Source organism: Styela clava, chromosome 2 (assembly GCF_964204865.1).
Source record: "Styela clava chromosome 2, kaStyClav1.hap1.2, whole genome shotgun sequence".
Classification (NCBI taxonomy): Eukaryota; Metazoa; Chordata; class Ascidiacea; order Stolidobranchia; family Styelidae; genus Styela; species Styela clava.
The window spans coordinates 26,624,255-26,647,479 of record NC_135251.1 but is presented as its reverse complement, the minus strand read 5'-3'; the positions used below and the strand labels follow the sequence as shown (position 1 = coordinate 26,647,479).

General features: G+C 33.9%; 1 protein-coding gene across 8 annotated transcripts in view; it reads left to right on the top strand.

The window, feature by feature from the left end:
• The window catches only part of LOC120335290 (uncharacterized), a 28,429-nt gene extending 5,469 nt beyond the window's left edge, over positions 1-22,960 (top strand). For 3 of the 8 annotated variants that reach the window (XM_078110013.1, XM_078110010.1, XM_078110009.1), the window contains 36 exons: positions 404-424; positions 692-727; positions 955-975; positions 1,380-1,412; positions 1,644-1,664; positions 3,516-3,554; positions 3,926-3,988; positions 5,029-5,067; positions 5,437-5,496; positions 6,286-6,437; positions 6,565-6,623; positions 6,706-6,808; positions 7,217-7,369; positions 8,006-8,124; positions 9,992-10,077; positions 10,593-10,718; positions 10,962-11,110; positions 11,571-11,626; positions 11,875-11,977; positions 12,286-12,438; positions 12,763-12,890; positions 13,277-13,359; positions 14,428-14,637; positions 15,359-15,586; positions 15,914-16,028; positions 16,383-16,497; positions 16,770-17,029; positions 17,503-17,672; positions 17,900-17,935; positions 18,379-18,487; positions 19,249-19,357; positions 19,692-19,969; positions 20,276-20,448; positions 20,613-20,724; positions 21,444-21,589; positions 22,298-22,960. In XM_078110013.1, the coding sequence (XP_077966139.1) occupies positions 404-424; positions 692-727; positions 955-975; positions 1,380-1,412; positions 1,644-1,664; positions 3,516-3,554; positions 3,926-3,988; positions 5,029-5,067; positions 5,437-5,496; positions 6,286-6,437; positions 6,565-6,623; positions 6,706-6,808; positions 7,217-7,369; positions 8,006-8,124; positions 9,992-10,077; positions 10,593-10,718; positions 10,962-11,110; positions 11,571-11,626; positions 11,875-11,977; positions 12,286-12,438; positions 12,763-12,890; positions 13,277-13,359; positions 14,428-14,637; positions 15,359-15,586; positions 15,914-16,028; positions 16,383-16,497; positions 16,770-17,029; positions 17,503-17,672; positions 17,900-17,935; positions 18,379-18,487; positions 19,249-19,357; positions 19,692-19,969; positions 20,276-20,448; positions 20,613-20,724; positions 21,444-21,589; positions 22,298-22,407 (3,974 nt within the window). In that variant the 3' untranslated portion in view covers positions 22,408-22,960. The remainder of the gene's footprint in view (positions 1-403; positions 425-691; positions 728-954; positions 976-1,379; positions 1,413-1,643; positions 1,665-3,515; positions 3,555-3,925; positions 3,989-5,028; positions 5,068-5,436; positions 5,497-6,285; positions 6,438-6,564; positions 6,624-6,705; positions 6,809-7,216; positions 7,370-8,005; positions 8,125-9,991; positions 10,078-10,592; positions 10,719-10,961; positions 11,111-11,570; positions 11,627-11,874; positions 11,978-12,285; positions 12,439-12,762; positions 12,891-13,276; positions 13,360-14,427; positions 14,638-15,358; positions 15,587-15,913; positions 16,029-16,382; positions 16,498-16,769; positions 17,030-17,502; positions 17,673-17,899; positions 17,936-18,378; positions 18,488-19,248; positions 19,358-19,691; positions 19,970-20,275; positions 20,449-20,612; positions 20,725-21,443; positions 21,590-22,297) is intronic. The other 5 variants (XM_078110016.1, XM_078110012.1, XM_078110011.1 and 2 more) reach the window with 3 other exon arrangements.
• The last annotated feature ends 265 nt before the right edge of the window (positions 22,961-23,225 follow it).

Here is a 23,225-nt window from a genome sequence, read left to right as displayed (position 1 = left end):
GTATTTCGTTTGATCGTACTCAGGGAATTTTCTAGGGAAGGGGGTTCTGAAATTTTCAATTGCCAAATTAGAACGTTACAGCTAGCGGTTCTGTGGTTCATTTAAGAACTTCAGAGTAGCTTTTCAAATCAAAATTATGACTTTTTAAGTCATAGAAAATGGAGGTAGAGTCAGAAAATGCCAACTTTCATGCCATTGCCAATGTTCATAATGAATCACAATAAATTAAAACTGTTGGAAACGAATCGCTTGGTAACTGAATTTTCAAAAAGCTCAAATATTGGATTACCTCACACTTTAATATGATTTTCAAAAAAACGAATAGAACAGCTATCTTTAATCAATCTAGAATCATGTCGGCGACAACAAATGTATATAAATAAATAAAGCAATTTTATTCCAGAAGCAGAATGGAGCCCGCCGCGTAAGTTTCTATACTGTATATAATAAATATGTCATTAAATCAGCATTTCTAAGTGGTTTCATTCAAATAAAGTTATTCCATGCTTCGAATTAAAAACGTCCCGTACGTTGGTTTTTTTACCTTTTCTTCTTGTAAACTTGAGGTTGTTCGAAGACTTACAAAATTCGAGGCCATTTTGAATTTCAGTTCTGTCCAAGTAATTTATTAATACGACCCTCATTAATTCGACTTGAAACCAATTATTTTATTTGTTTGCTCTGTCTCTAGCACATGTTATTAACGAAGAAGCGACTGCTATACCCGGTAAGAAAAATTTTATGTTCATTCTCTCTCAGTCTCAGAGTTTTATTTTAATAAATCGCATTTATGAATAAACCCAAATAGAGTATTTAATTTTAAATGTGAATTTAATATTAAAATATCACTTGTTCAATAAAGAGTCAAAGAAAAATGGAATTCAGTAGTCAGTAATCAAAGCATTATAATAATATTCAGCAACATGTATTTCTCATTTTTCTTGATATTTTTAGAGGCCGAATGGACGCCACCTCGTAAGTCGATACTTGTATAAGTTTCTGAATATTTGAAAACGAAATGAAACCACGTTCATTTTTCTCAGTATAACTTTGACCGTTTCGTGGTAAACGATCATTTAATTTTAAGTACATGTATTTGTACATTGCTGCCGTTTTGTTGATGTTTTAGAGAAATACCAAATACCAAACAAGCTTGCCAAGTCCTGGTAAATGAAAAGTTTAACTACCACTTTCTTTCTCGCATGGTATTGCTAACAATTATCCGGGAATTTTTTAATGTAATTGCACAAGCAGGATGTTCAGTTATTGATCAGATCGTCAGTGTCAGGTCATAAAAATTTTTTCTGATAAAATTACATTGATATCATTTTAATGATTTACGTACTTCTGTAATTATAATGATTCATCAACTTTTTTAGCAAACAATGCCGATGGAGCGACTGGTACACCAGGTTTGTTAACTTTTGCTGTATTTGCTTGAATTACTTCTTATATATTTTTATGTGTTTTTCTTTTATCTATCACAACATTTTGATGCAAAGTTTGAGAAAATGCGACAAAAGTACTTTTGAAACAACGAATTATGTTGTTGAATGAATAATTACTCAACTTAACTAAATTTCGGTCATATTGGAATTAGAAGTGCCAAAAAAAAATATGTTTTTTTCTATTCCATTGAACAGGCCCAGAATGGACACCACCGAGTAAGTCATAATTTTGAAGTTTTGTCATTCCTAACATTTGTTTCATTTTAATTTCTGTACTGGGGGACTTTGAAAAATTGTTTGTTCTAAATAACAAAATAACATAGATGAGAGATGTAGGGTTTAAAATTTAGTTTGTTCAGCGTACATAATATATGGGCTATGTTTGCAGAGAAAACAAATCATATTTCGGAACATCAGTACTGAATTTATCACGAGACTTGGTTTGAATCGATGATGTAAACAACAACAACAACAAAAAATATAATTCATTTGAAAGATGTCTAATTTTTAAATCTGCCAATCTCAACCATGTTTTAAAAATAGTATCTCTTACATTTTGTTTCGTTGGTCCTGTTATTACTGTATTTTTAATTTTTCGCTTTCACTGAGTGCATGACTTTGAAAAAATAAGATGTTAAATATAAACACATCAACCCGAGCGCAAAACTGAGGTAAAAACACGTGACCATGTTTTACTTCAATTGAGGTAATCGAAATATTTTGTTCAAAAGTTTGTGTGAGTTTGCGTGATTTACTCAAAGAAAAATTGTTTTATTTAGTCCTGCGTGTGTGTGTCGCTTGTAAAAAAAACAGATAGAAGTTGAATACGATTTCGAAATTTAATAAAGATGAATAATTTTACCAAAGTTCTCAACTAGACTTGAATTTGTAAATATTGTTCAGTCATTTTGGTGGGTTGGTATTGGTACTTTTTGTTCTCGCTTATAAACAACAAGGAAGCGTGATATATATATATAGGAAAGATGCGCAGATGTTGAAAATAAACTTCAAGTATTTTCATCCGTCAGCAATCACATGGAGCGGTTAGGCTACTTAAATAAGGACTTCAAAAATATTACACTGAAATTTTTTTAAATACAATCATTCGAAAACACTCAATATATGCGCAATAAGATCAAAATATCTGACATAACCTCCTTCGTATAAAAATATTTTGTCGTCAATAAAATAATCACGACGTGTTTTTATTATGTCAGTATTTCATTGTGTTAGGTAATGTCATCCTAACTTGTTTTCAGTCAACGACACAATGAATTAGGAGCTTTCTCACTATCTATCGCAAAACATTTGTTATTCTATCATGGGTGCTTTCCTATTTGTGTTTGCTTAGCTTAGTTATGAGATCACGTGCATTTCCCCCCAACTCTATTGCTTGTATCTAACAGCAATAATCATAGGAGGATTAGGGATGAACCATAGATAGGTACTTAATTTGCGCCTAATTGGGGTGAGTTGTTAATCTTACATAGAATTTTCAGCTATATCATGTGGTCTCATCCGAGTACTATGATGTTAATACAATGTTTGGATACGAAGATTCCGCCAGAGTTCTTTTAATTTCAAAGCTTATTAAAAACGACACCGGCGATATAAATTCACATTTACTGTTTTTAATATACTAGTAGGCGACGTCATAAAATGTTCCTTTATTGAAATAGAAAATTAATAGCGACAAAAACAACAACACGCGCGGTGAATAGCGGATATTATTATTTATTCCTTCAACCAGATGAATTTCTGTACTTTACGGTATTGCATACTATCTTTTGTGTCCCTTGGAAGTGGCACCGTGATAGAAATCACAAAATGCATATTATTTAATTATTCATACCCTGAAATTCATCATCACTTACGAAATATTTTAACTGTAGGTTTCTGCCTGTGTGCTGCCATATAGACAGTATGCTTCTGATTTTTAATAAAAGTTACACTTGAATAACTTTACAAAATGTAATTTTATTCCTACAAAATTCTTTGTAATGTCGTACTTTTACGGGTATAGTGTATATAAAACGATTAAATCTTCACTTGGTTTTCACTTTTCAGTGCATTTGAATAAAACTGGGACTCCGCATAAATACAATTGTAAGTATTTTTTAAACTTCATACCAGCGATCAAAATGAATATAATAAAACTATGCTAACAATAACGTTGAGTAGTTTATACTTTATTCCAACTACCATAGTTTTGCTTTTACCAGATATCGATATTTCTATTCTATGTTATAGATGAGCAGTCACCTAGCTGGTATGTACCAGGCAACCACAAAAAAAGGCAATATTATGTTTTCACGATATTATGAATGAAATGGAAAAACCTGTTTGTTTTTGTTATGGAATATTCATAAATTCTAGTATATTTCGTCCAATAGAATAGTTTTACATGAGAAACGCTGGTTCAACATATGTTATGTAAAACGACACGCACAGTTAACTGTTGTTGTTCTTTTCTTCAGACACTGCTAGTTACACAAAGCCAACTACAAAACCCCAATTTCTCAACGCAACCAAACCCTCTGGTAAGACTTTATATGAAAATATATTGATGTGCAAACAAGTTGCGCTACATATCAAACCGATATTCATACGTTATTTATTGTAACGTTATTCATTGTAAAGTTTTTCGCCAAAGACTAACATTTTTGTTTTCCCAATGTGGATTCATTGGCACATTTAATATATAATATAGAAATAGAAATAAAAAACAACTAACTAGATTGTGAAAGTATAAAATGTAAATCACATAAAAATAAAAACAAAGTAATCCAATTGGTGCTTACAATGCCTTTAGGAACGATCTTGTCAAAACATATATGAGAATTTTTAATACATTATGAAGTTTCGTCAGAAAACGATTTCTTATTGAAAGAGGGAATTGTTCAACGACTCAAAGTGAAGTGAGTCATTCAAACGGAAAGAGTTGGAGTTTATCGTGGGTTGACTTTCAAAATAACGGTGTGTTACCGCAAGAGTTGCGCCAAAATAAACATCACGGGCTTAGGACACACCACACCTTGGGATTCATCATCAATTAGGGACAATATATCCTCACCCACCTGTTTGTATTAAAATTTTCGATAAACAAATTCCAGCTCAAAATTGACAATGTTGTATACAGGCCCTAAACCTCGAGGTTCGTGTCAAATCGAGTCACGGGTCATTCGAATTTCGAGTCAAGTCCGTATCGCAGAAAATATTAAGGTCTTTTTTCCAAGTCGTGTTGAGTCATTGCAATTTTAAGTCCCAAGTCGAGTCGCAGCTAAAAATGAATAAATATAAATCACATTGACATTGAGATTCTGATCAAGCGAGTCATTTGACTCGACACTTCTCAGCCCCTGGGCATAGAGATGGCTATTTTTCCCAATCGCCATTTTAATTAACATCTCAGTAGAAAACTACTGAGCTGCCATATGAAAACATTTCACACATGCAATACATCTCATTTTTAATAAGTTCATATTTGAGCGAATTTAATTCAAATTCTACAAATTCTCTAATATCGTAAATAAAAATCAAGAGCAATTCAATATTTATTTACTTGGTTTTTGCATTTCAGGGCATTCGAATACAACAGCGATACTTTATACACAAAATTGTGAGTATTTTTTATCATTCACTAGATTTCAAAAATCATTAACTGGGGATCAAAATAAATATAATACAAATGTAATTTTGAGTGATTTATTCTACTTTTACTATCACGTTGTGGCTCTGCTATATAACATTAGTTTCAAATACGCCGTAGATGAGTTGTGACTGAGCTGGTCTGTTACGGTCCACCATGTATGGTGGCAATAAAATGTTTCACAACTAAAAACTCAAGTAAAGTAGGAAGAAGGCCTTTTCCAGTTTTAGTATGCTTAAAATTTCCAATTTAATTGAGTAAAACATAATAAAACTCCTCCAAGAAAACTTCTGTTATGCTAAGTGACAATCATACGTAACTGTTGTTTTATTTATCAAGATACTGACAGTTACATGAACTCAACGGGTCCCCTGTTTACAAACTTCACTACACCACCAGGTAAGACATATATTCTATGCCACTAGTATTGATGTAACGAGTTGTCTTATTTACCTAACCTACTTTTTATACATTACTTTCTGTAACTTTTCTTAAACACTAAAAGATGGCATTTTTAATATGAAATTCTCAAAATGAAGAGATTCTTAAAATATGTGATCTGTAGTCGTTAAAAATATGATGGTCTTTTGTTGTCATGCGAATTAATAGTGAAAATTATTTATTATATATAAAAAAAAAAAAAAATTTAAAACAAGTAGTGATGTAGATTTAAAAACGATATTAAGAGTTGGTAATAGGGAGCAATAAATTAGGAATCAGTATAGTGAGAGAACTATTTAATCAATAACTCATTTCACTTTGTGAATTGTACTCCTTTTCCACGAGACAACTATGGAGCACTATATCAGTCGTTTTCTTACCTACTCCCTCCAGGGTATTCAATTCATTACTGAGCTGCGACAACTCGCCTTAATGAAATATAAGATATTTCGATAACACCTTTCAGTGTTCTATTATTTATATAAATATTTGTATGTATTTGAACGCTTTCAAATTTAAATTTAAAATCCTTTTTTCCACATATTTTACAAAATATGAACAATGTCATCTGGAATGCCTTTACTCGTCAAGTGCCCCATAAAATAAAGGTTAAATTAATAATGTGAGTAAGCTAATATTAATTACCCTAAATGTATAAAACATGTCATGAAACGCTTCTTCACAAGTAAAACATCTGGATAATTGATATGTTTAGTTGTACGGAACATATATACTTTATATTTAAAGATGGATCTGCTATTGCACGAGCAAATTCGTTTGTATTATCCAATAAGCGGGCGATAGCAGCAAATGTCCCCGATTTCTATTACTATTCCTACGATGGCAACGGTTATTATATTAGTGATGGAGGAAACGACATGTACGATGGTGGAAACCAGGTGAGACTCATTACAACTTTCTAGGCGTTGTTAAAAATCTCATTAGAATATAATCATTTGAGATTGTCTCCAATTTTCATAACTTAATTCTACGTTTTTATTCATATTATATTTTTATATATCTCAGGTTTCCTTTCAATCCGGAGAAACAACACCGACCCAAATAAGATATGGTCAATATTACCGGTAAGTGAATTTGTTTATATAGATATAACACTAAATCATCAAAACTTAACAAAACCACAATAATTTATATATTTTTGTACAGTGCCGAAGATAACTATGAAGTTAGCAGTTCAACTGGACATCCTTTCATCACTCTCGTTTATGTGAACAACACGTTCTCAACATACGATTTTTATAGTCTGAAGGTACAAATATTATCTTGTTATATACCTACTCTGTGTGAACCTATTGTTAGTTTATGTTACTTGGAACGATTCAAGAAATAATAATCAGTTAATTAAGACAAAAATATATCACGGAGATGCAACTAGTCTGAAGTAACTGTGTTAAATTTACATTCAAATTGATATTTTTATTTGAGGACTTTTCTATGACAAACAAAACAAAAATTCTTATTTTTATAATGTATTAATTTCTGTTTTAAAGAGATAAATGATTGACGGAATTGGGCTATGAAACTAGTGGTGTCTGACAAAACAGGGTTTGAAAGCAGATAGGCAAATTAATCAGACTAATATATTATATATAATTAGAACAAACTATATCCACTGAATTCAAACATTTATTCATTCTCTATATCTTATATGTACTAGGTTGCCAGTAATGCGGGTGCCGATGGAGGAGGCACAGTGGCCTATTATAATAGCAGTGCCTCCGTATACGGTATTTACGTAACAATTTATGTTGAACATGTCTACGGTACAGAAGATCCATCTATATGTCAAGTGTACTTTGCTGCAAGTCAGGTGAATATATTGTACTTTCATCACACTAATATGTAACCTTGGCATTACATCATGTATTGTGACTATAGGTGTGTCAAATACCTCTGCATCCAATTAGCTATAACCAAATAAATTATTAAACCCCAATCGTTGTCAATTGATACGCTACCCGTGAATGTATTACCCTGGAATAATTTTCGCAATTAAAACAGGGAAAATAATATTCATTGACTATATTATCATTTATCCAGTATATTGACCGAATTGGTTCCATTACATTTGAACCCACGTACATTTGAACCCATGACAATTGCACCAGTATGCTATTGCACCTATGGAATTTTTTTTGTTTCACGGATAGTTAAACCCATACTAACCCTAACCCATGGGTTTTAGCACCCGCATATAGATTGAACCCGTGGATATACACATGGGTTCAAATGTACATGGGTTCAAATGTACGGTCACCGACCGAATTAACATTTTTCTACCCATTTGCGTTACATTTTAATACATTTGGGCTGTTTTTAGTGGATCCTAGGTTTTGCAATACCCAGTGAAGCCGGTAAAGAGTAATTACCTATTTTACCTAATAATTCATTGTCCGATTTGTGGTTTAACTTTGAATTACAGTAGTAAAACTGATGTTTTTTTTAGTCCGGTCCACCAAAAACGTATCCGATTCGAGAAACCTCCGACTCTGATTCCTTGGCGTCCGGTATCAAAATTTACAATTCTCCAAAAGATGCATGGATTGGATATATGTTGCTGTCGAGGTAATTTTTGAATAATATAAAGTAGGGTGGTCCAAATTGCGGACCGCGGCCCGCAGAACAATTTTAGCGTACAATACTAAACCATTGGCAGATATTGTATTTATTAGCAAAACAATTTTGATTTATTTTTACTATTCCAACTCCTTTTCCTAATCCCGGGATTAATTTTTTTTTTAAATCATGGAATTTTATTGTTGTATCTATAAACGTCAAACGATGCCTATATGAGAATGTCGTACTGTGATCGGTAGAAGAATAATTAATTGTCTTGCAGACGAGACCAAGCCGATGAGATGAGCTCGCGTTAAGAAATAACTCCTCATTTGAAGAAACCTTTTTGTGTCTTTATTTTAGTCAAAACACCTCTAAATTTTCAAGCGTTGGCCATGTGACAGCAGTGACGAACCGCCGAGATGGCTCCGCGCCGCCCGATTCATTTTTTATTATTATTTAGGTCCGAGGTCCCAACTCAGACGGACTGGGTTGCTTTTTTATGTAAGCACTAGGCCTGTTCACGCTACAAGTAATACATTTTTTCAAATATAACAATTCATCATACAATGAGTGTAGAAAAAAGGTGACCGCCGTAAATGGGAGGAAACGTATTTCCTTGCCCACAACAATGTTGTTAAACCATAGTGCCTGGTGTGTTTCAAGTAATATCCGTTACAAAAGAATATAATTTTAAGCAACATCACAAAACCAAACACAAGATAAGATGCCGAAAATACCACGATATTTCTCGAAAAGCAATTTTAAAATAACTAAACGCTTTATATAGTTTCCTCGGAAAACTGATTAGATCGATAAATTCTCATTCTTAAATATATATAAAATGAGTAAACTCGCGATGTTTTGATCACTTTGGGGTTTTCTCCTACTGCGGCCCGCGATACCTCCTTAAAAAAATTTGCGGCCTTTCAACCTCGCAACCTTGGACCACCCTGATGTAAAGTATCATTATTGTTGTTTCCTATGGATATGCGTCATGGCGTTTTTTATCGGTCAAATTCTGAGTGAAATTGGCCGATTATGTTTCCTCTTTTCATAGGATGGGATAGGATTTACAGATTTCTCCCGGGGGAGAAGGAAGCTGATAAAACGAATTAATCATATGGCGAACCACGGCCTCTCGTCCGTTTACCAGTCCAGGTCGGGTATGGGATTAGTTAGTTATTTGTTTTCGGAACATGGACTTGATGGTAGAGGAAGCCGTAACCGACCAGCGATTACGAGTCCGGCAATCCTCCCGCACATAACCATCCCCGCATGGGATTTGAAACTGCGAACCCACGCAGGGTAGTCAGAGATGCGTTGGCAAGCGTATTCCTAACGCTTAGCACAATGCTCCATATCACCGAGCCGTCATATCAAGGAAACAAATAGTAACCAACACGCTATTTAACACCAGTATTGCTTCATTGCTTGTGGTTATCCAAGAAAAAGATGATTACTATGAATATTTTTGAGTGCTCAATCAAATCGGCATATATTTTAAGTAGGTGTAAGATCAGTTTCCAAAATTCAGCATTAAAAAGTGACGTTCTTTCAAAAACCAGGTTTTCTGACGTTTTCTTTCCTTTTTTTCTGATGAGCCACCAATTGTGATTCTTTATCTCATATTAGTAATTTTAATCGTAACGCTTTTATTATTTGTGAGTGACGTTGTGATCAATAACCTCCTCACACAAAGGCTCTATTACTGTAGGTGGACTAAGCCTAACCGGGAATATCGCTTAGCTTCCATATAGTAGCTTCTTGCCACCCGCGAAATGTTTTCTAAGGCATTGAGTGAAATTATTAATATCACCTCAAGGCCACCACAAATCTTTACAAAAAATGAAACTTTTTTTAACATAACATATAGTCGAGACGGAAGGTATATGAGTCAATACCACGTGTTTACAGCAACGAAAAGGTTGATCGGCTTACTGTATGGCAGGATCGAGTCGCGTAAGTCATTTTCTGTTTATTCTCGTTTTTATTAGTTGTGGTATTGATGGCATACGAGCTTTATAAGCTAAATACAGTTTTATAAACACTTTTCGAAGTAACTGTTGGAAATGGCTTCTTCATTGAGTCATTTACTACTGTGGAAAAAGGCAGAAAGTACAAAATGAGAAGCTATTGTCAAAATTTTGAATACCGCCACCGGTTTCGAGTAGAACAATAAAATAGTTGTTTTCATAGTGTTTTGTTAGCATTTATTTTTATTTGAAAGTGGTGGGGTATGGTCTTTCATTGATCAAGTTTGAATAGAAAATAAATAAATATATATATAAATATCGCCATACACTGAGACAGATTACAAAATATTTAAATCGTAATATTCTTACTGCAAATTTTATTCAAACGCATTTCTACATGTAACCTATTTTTTTTTATAAATGCAACAAAAAAACAATCCGCCACATTAAACATGCAAAATTACATTTTTAAAGTCCTAATTTATTTTTTATTTATCACAGCTCCGTTCAACTTCCCATATGCACCAATAGAATATCTCCATTCCAATGTTTCCACAACAGCCATTCCTACGCCTCATACAACGGCATACAATACATCAAGAAATGCATCAATTCCAGAAATACCCGGTAAATAGTTAGTGACTATAATTATGTACTAATTAATACTACTTTTCCGTACATTCCTATATTTTCTGATTCTCATCAACTTCCCAATCGGATACAATACTTAACCCTTTACAAAGCATATCGCAAGATCTTTAAAAACTTTAAAGAAAAATCCATTATCAACGCATAGATATGTGTGTTTAAAAGGACCTACTCAACATAGCACAGCCAGCGATATTAAGTATTCAAATATTCCATTTACAGTCCACAGTCAACTTCGACAACCAATCAACCGAATTGTTGACAGAATAAGTGAAATACGAAATACAATCTATGACTTCTACTATTACAATTATGATGGAAGTACGTATATCGGTGATGGTGGAAACGACATGTATGATAATGGAAACATGGTTCGACAATTTGTTTACATATAATAATCTATATCTAATATACAGATTAAAAGTCGTCTTTTCCTCTGTATTATAGCATTGACTTGTATAATACATAATTTTAGAAACATTGAGGGACTAGACAGCGAGTGTTCTGGTAAATTCATGAACAATTGCAACAAATCGAGTCTAAATAGAATCAATTCGAACAATATTTACAGAAATTAGATTTGAGACCACGCCATCACATCCTTTTATAATCATGTCTATAGTTTCCGCCAATTTGCATACTTTGTATCCAATTCTATAGATTCTAGAGACTAACAGACTCGCTTTTTAGAGCCATTACAGGAAGTCATTCATTTCAGAATCTCGCTCGTTTTCAGCGCCATTGCCCTATATTACTTACAACGTGTCATTATGATTTCCCTATATGGATATTCATAATAAATTATTAAATATGATTTTCGATCATTTTTAGGTGTTTATCAATACCAATGGAGGAGGGCCACAGATTGTCTATGATCAATACTATTTGTGAGTATACTTAATGTTATCCAGAAATGAATATTTTACCTACAGTGGTATTTTCCGTCTATACAGCACTGGCAATTTCATGATATTGTCAATAAAAAAATTATATAAAACAGAACTGCCAGAGAGAAACAATGCCATAAACTATATACCAACCACACATTTTACCAATACACGCAACAAAATATCTTTTAAATGTTTTCAGTAATGTTTTTTTTTCAATTATTATACTTCATTGTCACATTATACAGGAAAGAATATGAATATGAATTTGTCAGTTACAAAGGATGGCCATTCATTGCTTTGATGTATGTGAACAATACGAATTACGCGAAAAATTCTTTTTCAATCCGTGTAAGTAGAATAATGTAATGTAAAAATGTAATGTTTAATTAAATTATCAACGCAATAAATAGGAAAGTCAGTGTTAACAAACACCATATGAATTAAAACAGTACATGATCGGTTCATAAAGAGTCGTGAATAATCTAAAACAACTATTAAAAATGTTTTTTAATATGAATTATACGTACATCGATCAATTGAAATGAGGTTTGAAATGAAAATGTGCACAGAAACACAGGGAACCTACATTTGCAAAATAGAATTTAAAAAACATTTTGTTTAATGAATTTACCTTGATTGATAATAATATTACGCAGGTGACAGGTGATGCCGGTGCGGATGGACGCGGGAACAAAGTTTATTTCAATAGCAGTGCCTCAATGGATGGTATTGAGGTGAAATATACTGTTACACAAGTTTATGGGACCAGCGATCCTACAATATGTGAAGTGTTCTTTGCTTGTTCGAAGGTTAGTGCGTAACTTTTGCATACACTATGGCATATGTTCTCAATGCTCCATACGGGAACCCAGGGCTACATAAGAGAAAACCGGAAACTCCGCGAGCTATTTGTTTACTCATTAAAATATTGCCATGGCTAATTTATAACTGCCCATAGAAGCGATAATGGCACCATAAAATCTGACAACGGCGGTAACGTCGAAATATGCCAACGAAGCAGTAATTCAAAAATCACATTATCCATAACACCAAACGTTTAAGAACCCTTGCACTAAGGGACCTCTATAATTTAAAGTCTTGTTTCTAATACCTTAATCATCTATTTTTTGCAGTCGGGTAATGAATCGTTATCCCATTTTGAACCACGAAGAACATCGCCTAGCACGAACGATCTTGATTCTGGAGTGAGCGTAGGCAATTATCCGCGTGATATATGGATCGGATACATGTTACTGTCCAGGTAAATCTACCATCCGTAATACAGTTTACTTGCATAACATTTAGAAGCGATTAGTTAGCAGTGTAGCATTAAGAATCAGTTTCTGCTGCAAATTGCATGAAAAGCAATAACCATTAAGTAGTAAAAAAGCAGCAGAATTACTCAAAATATGACATTGGTGTATAGCTTATTTTCTCATAGGTATGCATAATGAAAGGGTAACCACTGCTCGATGTGGGTGAAAAGAGCTCATAGAATTTCTTGAACTTTCTTGGACCTCTGTAATTATGTCTATGTCTTACAGCATCTGAAAACTTTTTAGCTTAGCCTCCTTAGTTTCAGCTTTATATATATACAGAATTATTTAATTTGAAATGCTGATGTGTTTTTGTTATTTATTACTTTAGATCACAAGGGAGATTCATATCTCAATATGAAGTGAATCAAGCAGTGACGACAATTGTCAGCGCATTATTCAACTACAATTACAGTGAGTTATTTCCATTTTTAAATTTTCGAGATGCTTAGTGGTTCTATGGTACTAACATAGCAAGGGCGTAGCCAGCCGTAAATGTTTGAGGGGGGTGGCCATTTTCTTTAATCCAAGTCTAGGTACAAGCACCCTGATGATGATTTCTACCAGACTTACCTCGCTCTCACCTTATTTATATCCGTTGATTCATTTGAATGAAGCTTACAAGCCAAAAACGCCGGGTTACCAGTTTTTAGTGAATTGCTAGCGAATGGAAGAAAATAGTGTTGAGATATACGTACGAGTTTGTGTCTAACTGCAAATGACGCAAAATCGCTTTTCAAAATAACATGTGATAGATGACAATTTTAATGTGACCAAGACATTTCAGAATAGCGCAGGACGAATACTAACGATATGCCCGTACGCGCACTCCCAGTAATTGCAAATTGCCCGGATGGTGATGTTGCTCCATGAGGACGGATGGATCGATGAATGCGTACTGACGTGCACAAGCACCCAAAATTGTTTGTATTGACTGAATGATGCGGTTTGTGTAACAGTGCCTCTTGTATACACACCCTAGAATAGCAAATTGGTGGGATGCTTTCTGTCTAACCAGACACATATATAATTCTGCTGAATAAATTGTGCTTCTTTACCGGCTATCTTTAGATTTCTGGTTTCAGGCGGAATACTTTGAAAATGATATGAAGCATAACTTATGAAACTCCTACTGAACTGTAGGAATTTATTGTTTGATATACTTGAGCACTTTAACGCGGCGAAGGAAGTGAAACTAACCTTGTATGGGAGATAATCGTCTTTCCAATTTTGGGCTTAGAAATAGATTTAGACTAGAAATTTTTAAAGTTCAAAATTAATCCCACCCTCTCATCGCTCTTTTTTACATCATTTCTTAACGCAAGCTGGACCTCAGTTTTAAACTCAATACAAAATCGTCATTTTTGTTAGGAAATATGTACTAAAAAAAAATTAGACATTTGTATATAATAATACACATCACAGGTTTAATAAATCAACTATTTATATATTCATTTTTAACCAGCTCCAATTGTATTTCAGTTCCGTTCAATTTCGCCATTACTCCCACCGTTATACCTCAGACGACAACAGCGTATTACTTCAGGTATGCTTATGAGGGATTTCAATATCGTGTATGCAACAACCAGAAATATTATGCTCAAAACACAACTCAATGCGGTGGGATTCGAACCCCAACTCTCGTGAAAGTTACTGTGGAATTTCCATCATTGCTTGGATACAACAACACTGGTAGGTAATATAGCAACAGTCAAATGCAATATTATAAAAAAGATTTCGTAGGATATAGTAATTATACGAGTAGAAATAAAATTGTTCAAAAATGTCGTACAAAATAGAAAACACACTGTGAGTAAATAAAATTTTATTTAGTTCAGGTAGTATCTTTTTTAACTCAGGATTAAATTTGTACATTCACGAAAACCTTCCACTTTGATTTATAAAATTAAAAACCCCATCTTAACTCCGCGCGCCAAATAAGACTGCACCAAATATGTTTGTAATTTTTTACCAGATATATTTCGCTACGCAAGGAATGAATTGACTAATAAATACAATTGTTTAACCAGGTATCAAAGCCTTGCTATTATGTCTTAATGTTATAATAAACATGGCTTAGAGCAGGGCAAGGGACCGGTGGCCAAAAGTTTTGCCAACTTAGACTGATGGGCCATGTGAGTGTGAAGTAAAATGTTACATTTTATTTACAGTGTTACAAAAGCAAATAAGAAAAACAACGAGCCTTGCGCAAAAACTAATTTAATCGTAACTCCAACAAATTCCTTAGATAAAACATCGAAATTTGGTTTTATTTTGGTTGTGGCAGCATCACGTGGGCCAGATTGAATTACCCAGTTTTTGGCCGCGGCCCATAGTTTGCTCAGGCTTAGAGGGTCAGTCAGTCAGTCAGCTCTTTGTACTTCTTCATCCATGCATATTTTTATCTGTGCAGCTGTCGGAGCCTTTTCAAGTTGCAGTAACGACAGCAATACATGTTATTCTGGATGCAATAACACAAAAGAATTAGTCGGGGATTTGAAAGTACTTGACTGTCAGACGACATGCTGTTCTTACAGCTATTGCAACTCATTTTATTCATACCATTACGATTATAATTATTTTCGGAATTATGGGAATTATACTCCACCAAATATCACGTTGCCAGAATCTCAACTGCCAGGTAATGAATATTATCTGAAACTTTTTATTTGTATTATTTCTTATTATATCTTTTAGTTATGTCAATATGTCTCATGTATATATATTACTAATATTAAAGACGTTTTTGACTCGGCACTGTGGTAGATATACCTACAGTGTTATCGGTGTATTGAAAATGGTAATAAATGTCATCATATTGACATTTTGCATATCTTTAATATATATATGCTTTTCATCGTTTCAATGCTTTTGCCATCGCTTTGCAGTCGGCCGTAAACAAGGTTATTGCAAATGATCTTGAATTTCTATGTTCTGACAAATTCGTGTTTTTTACTCGATTTCACAGATGCACAAGTGGAAGTTTTGCCGAACTGTGTGTTTAAAACGTTTGCTCCCCAACTAAAGACGTGTGTTGATCAGATATTTGATGCCTGGCCATTCGACAGTCCTGGACAATGCAAGTAAGCATAAAAATAAAAGTATGTAGAATGTATGTATAATTCATAAAGAAAATATTCGTTATTGTGATGTTGGTTATTAGCAAGGTATTAATTAGTTCATTCATACGCTTGAAGGTGCCATAAATCAATCCCTATATCTTACACGGTCTCCCCATGAAAATATAAACACCAACAACTTTATTATTACGATGTCATGAAATCTAACAAATGGCAAAGAACTCTAACATATATAATATACATCCACTCCATTGACTCAAATCAACAAATATTAATACCAGGCCCTACAGCACATTTTGTATATCCGAAATAGTGTCTTCAGGTACCTAACATGATTTTTGTTGTATTTTTGCACAGAAATAAAATAATGTCTTCATTCCACTGTACTCTGAAAAAGATTGGACAATGTAAGACATCAGAATTATTTTCTTCAGCGATGATACAACTTCCTTCAAATACTAATCTGAATATAGTAAGTCATTCGTAGTTGAAAATCTTCAGTTTTGGTTGACTTTAAATTAAGTTCCGTTACATTTACCACATCTCAGTAACGCCATTTTTTTAATTTGTCATCGAATTAACTTAATCTATTGCTTCCTATTTTATAATCTCACTTGATGAGATTCAGCGTCCTAGTGCAAAAAGTAAAAAAATTAGACAGCAGCACCCGATAATTTTGAGGGTGCGTATTGTTACTTTCCATATCTTTCTACTGGTTAATGAAATATATAATATTTTTTTCAGTCGCTTATATACCTACAGCAAACAAATATATTAGATTTGCTATGTAGTGTACCAACAAGAGATCTTTTCAACGCCTCGTTCCATTTCTGGGATACCGGTCCTTACTCATACAATTTTTCATTCGGACTAAATCAACTTCCTGCGCCTATCCACTTTGGAAATCCATATTGTGATAGATTTATTCTCGATAGCCTTTTGGACTGGGGAATGGAGTATTTGCTTGTTCTAAAATCATCAACAAGCAGAAATGAAATGTGCAGGTGAGATTTGAAAGACTATTTTAAAAAATTACCTTTTAACTGAAATTACCCACTTACATCCCCAAGCATAATGTACCTATATGTCCATAGTGAAACCCAGGTTTCTATTTCGGCGCTCCAGAAGTGTGTACCAATATGGAGGTACCTAATTTTGTTCGCCTAATTTATATCAAGTTGTGTTAAGGGACTGAAGCCTATGGGCAGGGGGTATATTCACTTGGCTAACACAGACAGTCCCAGAACTTGTGATAGAACTAAGATAAGAAAAATCGGAATAAAATTATGGTCTAACGGTAACCCTAACCTGGTACACACACTACGAGAGTACCTATATTTCATTATCACAACACCACATGATACCTGACGAGAAAATTAAATATCACAGACAATGCCTTTGCCAATTGCTGCTTATACTTTATTCAGAATCTGCGTACGATTTCAATCAATTGTAACTTTTATTTTTTCGTTCTTAGCTCATTGAAAGGGTTGATAAATAAAGTATTGGATGCAGTAAATAGTAGATGTAATCTGGAAATGATTGCTTCACATTTTCCTTGTGATTCAGTTTTGAGAAATCAAATTCGTGCGCTCATTGTTCAAGCCAAGGCGATGATACCGAAGATTGCACCTGACTATTGTGAGGGTAAGGTATTTAATAAATATCAAGAAACAAGGCGATTATGTATCTGGCTCTGCAGAACTTGTTTATCTGAATTTTTTTTCTCAATACGCCAAAACTATACGCGGCCATTGACAACTTATTGGACTTTTTCAATATGATACTATCATCATTGTATTTCTTATTGCGTATTATATTATTTTATTAAAATTATTTTTAAAGATATAATACATATTCATATCTGTTTTCAGGAGTGGAACCACCTACCGAGCCTGAGCATCCAGACGGTAAGATTACGTTTTTTTATCGCTTAATTATCATTTTTCATAAAGTTATATGTGAAATATATGAAGTTGGACATGCAGTGGATGCGTGGATCGTTTTGTTATTATGTTGTTCATGTTCTTGGTATTTTTCTTTTTATCGTTATGGAAAAAAATTTTTTTGCAATTAATCGACCAATTGCTTGAAATTTTCTGTGATGAAAGATTGTATTTTCCGCTAGAACGCTAATATTTTCATTTGTTTCGAATATTTGTGAGTTGCCCGTATCCCGATACGACTACTGGTAAGCTACCGCACATGATTTTCGGGCAATTGATGATAAAATATTTAGTTTTGCGTTCCGTGTCCACATATTGAACATAGCTCTTTTGTTTTTGCATCATATTTTTATATAAATCGAGATTGAAAGCGAATGCAAAATTAAATAAAGCACCGTTATTTTCAGACATTCCTTTCCTTCCTTCATGTACTCTTCGTCAAACTATTAAAGCGGTTTGGAGCTGTGAAAGTATTTTTACTAAAGAAACTCCATATTCTGATTCAAACATGTGCAAGTAAGTGTTTTTCATTGATTTCTGTGAAATTTTGTGTGTGTGCGAGCACATACCCAGTTAATTACAAAGTTGAAAAATCTTATATAACTAACGCATGGAGTTTATATATTATTATTATATGGCACTCTCGTAGTGTGTGTACCAGGTTAGGGTAGGGCATAATTTTATTCCGATTTTCCTTATTTTGGTTCTATTACGAGTTCGGGGACTGTCTGTGTTAGCCAAGTGAGTATACCCCTTGCCCACAGTTTTCAGTCCCTTTACACAACTTGATGTAAATAGGCGAACAAAATTAGTTACCTCCATATTGGTACACACACTTCTGGAACGCCATTATTATTATAGATATACTTACCACACAACTGGTCATGTGCGTAATGATAAAGCTTTGGGATTAACCATGTTGATTGGAATTGCAAGTTAGCGATCTATATAAATCCATTACGCAATTACGATCCAGAAACATTTCATTTTTTTTGAAAGTAGTTGCTTGGTACATATTGCAGAGTGTACGTTTGTTTAGATCAGAGCGTTATTTGGAGTAAAAATACGTCATAAAAATATAATTTGCCGATACTCGTTGCCAAAGTGAAACGGTATCAAACAAGTAAAAAAATAAATGTTATGCTGTCAGTGACAGACTTTTGTCTTGAATTGGCGACCTAGTGCCCATCCCGACCATTCGTTTTGGTATTGTGAATAGTGTTGTTCGATTTTTATTGAAACAAAATCAATTTTTCATTAAAATCATTTTCTTACAGAAGCAACGTCAATCGTGTTTTACATTGCGTTGCAAATCGACTTCAAGAATGCGCTAAGGGAGATGGAGTAAATGTATTTGATACCTTAAGTCCGTATACGCGTTTTGAGGTATGACGTTTTATTGTATAAAATATTTTATTTTTATTTATACTAATTTGTGTACAGTTCAAAATAGACTTGCATCGTAGTAAGTAACTGAATTAGCCAACTTCAAAGGTATTTAATTGGTATATTTTAAAATATATTTAAAAAATATTTTTCTATTGTGACGTCATATACTGATGTACAACGTACAGAAACAACATCAGAAGTTGATTCAGAATGAAATCAAATACGAGAAGAATTATTTTATTAACATAAATTATCTGACCTATATAGTATCTTTTCAATATTCTAGTAATTCATGTAAAAATTGTAACAAGTATATCCTGGTCTTTTTCAGGACATAATCCAAGGCATTAGATTTCTTGCAACACCTCGTCGTAATGATGGTTTTTATTACGGTAATTATGGCAATTATGGTTATCATGGAGCCAGACCTTCTCCCAACTTTAACGATATGATATGCAGCGGTGGCCCGATATCTGCATCTTCGATTGAGTACTACATGAGAAATTTCGTAGGAATTTGTAGACCGAACAGTACCTATGGTATTGCCAAAAAAATAGTTCAAGCATACTACAACTTTTTGGGAGCTAGAAACGCAGCAGACGTTTGTATGTAAGTTGGTTGAAAATATATTATCTACAACTTGAAATCGCATTTACAATTATTTATTCCAACATCCTTGGTGGAACTTGAGATAATACATCAGGAATCAAACGAATTTTAGGCTACCGAGAACTTTTTTGTACGCTAACAATTTGGAGAAAAATATGAAAGGAGAGGAATGCTCATCATCATTTTTTTCTCACTAACTATTACATGTTAGGAAAACACAAAATGACGTCCAATTGGTCAAGTAACTAAGCAACTTGACGAATTGACGACAGTGGTCATCATTAAACATTATCTTGTTATGTACAGGGCGTTCCGTTCTGCTAGAGATACGATCGTTGACGTATTCCAAAATCAATGTGATATCACTTTCATCAAGTATTTTCTTCCTGTAACTTCTCCGCTTCGCCGTGCTTTTGATATCGGGGTGAACATTATTTTGAAAGTGCTTCCAACCTTGGAAATATCTGTATGTCCAAAAGGTTAGTCTTTTACTGTAACTAGAGAAAGCGAGACGTTAAACTGAATGCTTTGAAATTATTGTGTTCATATCTTATTTCAAAATGAGGAATTGATTCACTAAAATTGAATATGATATATATTATAGACCTTAAGACCGTTTTGCTAATCGTTAATTATACTTCAGCGCTACCGCCAAGTGGAAATGAGACATCTACAGCGACAAAATGGTTGAAAATGTACGCAAAATGGAGATCTTACACTTTGCCTAAATGGCAAGCTGGCTTTGACAAATGGAGGTATGCAAATCTTATTTATTTATTTTGTAATTATATTAATTAATAAATTAACGTAAAATATATACAAACAATGCGATAAGTTCTTTGTTACAATTAATCATATATTCGAAAAAATATTTAATAAAGTTGCATATTTGCAAAACAGCGTGACATATGAGACCTTGTGGCAATTTTTTTGGTCTCTAAGAGTATCATTAAACAAACTCAATAAAAGAGCCCACTACGTCAGTTATGCATAATTAATAGTAATGTTTGAATAGAAAAATGGAATGTTAACCAAATGACGCGTTTCACATAAAACCACGCTTTTGAGATTAAAATTCGTCAATAATGATACAAGTTATTTTATGACTGTATGTCGCAGGTGCGTGTTTTTTTTCAAATGTGTTGTGTCCCACGATACTTTCGTCACTTCCAAAGACTGCTCGTGAATGAAGATACGTAGCCTTGCTATTGAAGAGTTTCCACCAGTTATTTTGTCTGCCAAGTTGGATAATAAAAAGTCAACAAACGATATTTAAATAATGAAATACATTAAAGTCAAATAACACAGTCAAATCTAAATCAATATACATTAAATAAATGAAGGTATCGCGGATGGTGCCTCGCGAAAGTCTTTGCTCGTGGCCCCCAAAGCAACGTTCGTTGAACCGTTTCATTCCGAAGTTAAGTGTGATGTTGAGGTAAAATAAATCTTTAATATATAAAGTAATTTTTAGATCCGAAACTGGTCAAGGAGAGACAATAGAACTTCCAAAATGCCTTGATTTCACTGGAATCCGTTGCAGAAATCCTGCCATGATGACCTGCGAGAGCGATTATTTCGGATGTGGATTTTGTTCTTGTTTGGATCACAAATATCTAGGTAATCCCCGAACGTTGCATAAAAAGTCAAGAAAATAAAAAAAGTATTAAACTGTAAAAATTGTTCTAAAAAGAAATTATATAAGCCCTCGTTAGTTGATTCCCGGAACTTTGTATTATCTGATACTGCTTTCGGGATAAAATCGTATTTATGACCTCATATTTACTCTTATATTTATTCAGTTTTTACTCAGGCCCGCGGGCCACATGTGGCCCGCTGCTCTATTATCTGTGGCCCGCGTCACATTCGGAGAGGAATTAAAAAATTGCATTTCGTGTTGTTTCGTCATAAAATTAACCAAAAAATCTTCTGACATATTGTTGCATCCCTAATGTCACTGGATTGACTAGTGTTATGGCCTGCTGAGGCAACCACCGAAGTTAAACGAGCGACGTTCTTGGCACTATTGTGGCCCGCGGACAATGCGAAAGTAATTTTGTGGCCCGCGGAGCTGCCAATCTTGGACCACCCTGATATAGATCAATATCATTATATAGATATTTCATGCATAGAAGTTATATACACACTCATTACTCGGGTATGTCAGGGAAGAAAGGGTAAATATTTGTAATAATTTGTAGTAATAAACCTATTTTATTCATCAGTGGTTTACATGAACGTTTACGACTATTCTAAAATCAAACTGTTAACTTCAAGAATAATCAAAATATCGTGAACATTCATTGTTACATGCATTATTTATCACAGGACTCACAAGTCAGTTCATGCAGCCGTATATACAGGACTATGAAATTTGGGAAGATTTCCAGTCACAGTGGGACGACGGTTACACTGACTGGGAGGACAACAATTACTAGAAGATGAACCATGCTCGCACATCGATATTTTATGTGATTGGCATTGAAAGATTAATTAGTGACTTTTGACTTCATAAATTGTAATCATGATTTTTCTTCAAGTAACAAAAAGTATTTAGTAACTAATAAGACATATTTGTAGAAGGGTATTAATGTGCTAAGCTATTAACAAAATCACTTTAGAGAATGCTACGAACATTTATGAACTACGACATCGATATGCGATCATTGTTTTCTGAAATGTTTTGCCAGTGAAATTATGACACATCCCTGTACATTCCACTCTGCCTTACTGTAAATCATTTCAACAGTTGCCTTTGTGTGTACGCACAAATGTTTGTACTTGCAGTATGTTTAATAGTGCCTTCAATCTTCAAATATTTAGCCAAAAATTTGCACTTTGTAGATAATCCATTTCTTCAAATATACCGCTGTGAGATGCGCACGCGACTGAGTAGTTTAGTAAAAGACGATTCGGTTTGTAGTTTGCCCGATTACGTTTTCCTCTTCATTTTCGTGGGTAAATTTGAAAATACATTATAAGCTGCAAAGATCTATTTGAGTTCTGAGGAATTACATGGGATCCACTAATGAAATTATGCATACACCATAATATTGAATACATGGACTACAAATGTGAACTTCTATCGATTCGACATAGGCGCCAAACCCTCTCTCTTGAGTTCTCTATACTGAGCATTACAACCCCACATAAAGTTTGTAGGTTAATCTGGTATTTCAAAATGATGGTAAATTTTAGCATGGACACGACTGCATTTCGTCATAGAGATCATCTGCCCCCGGGGTGAGCGAATTAC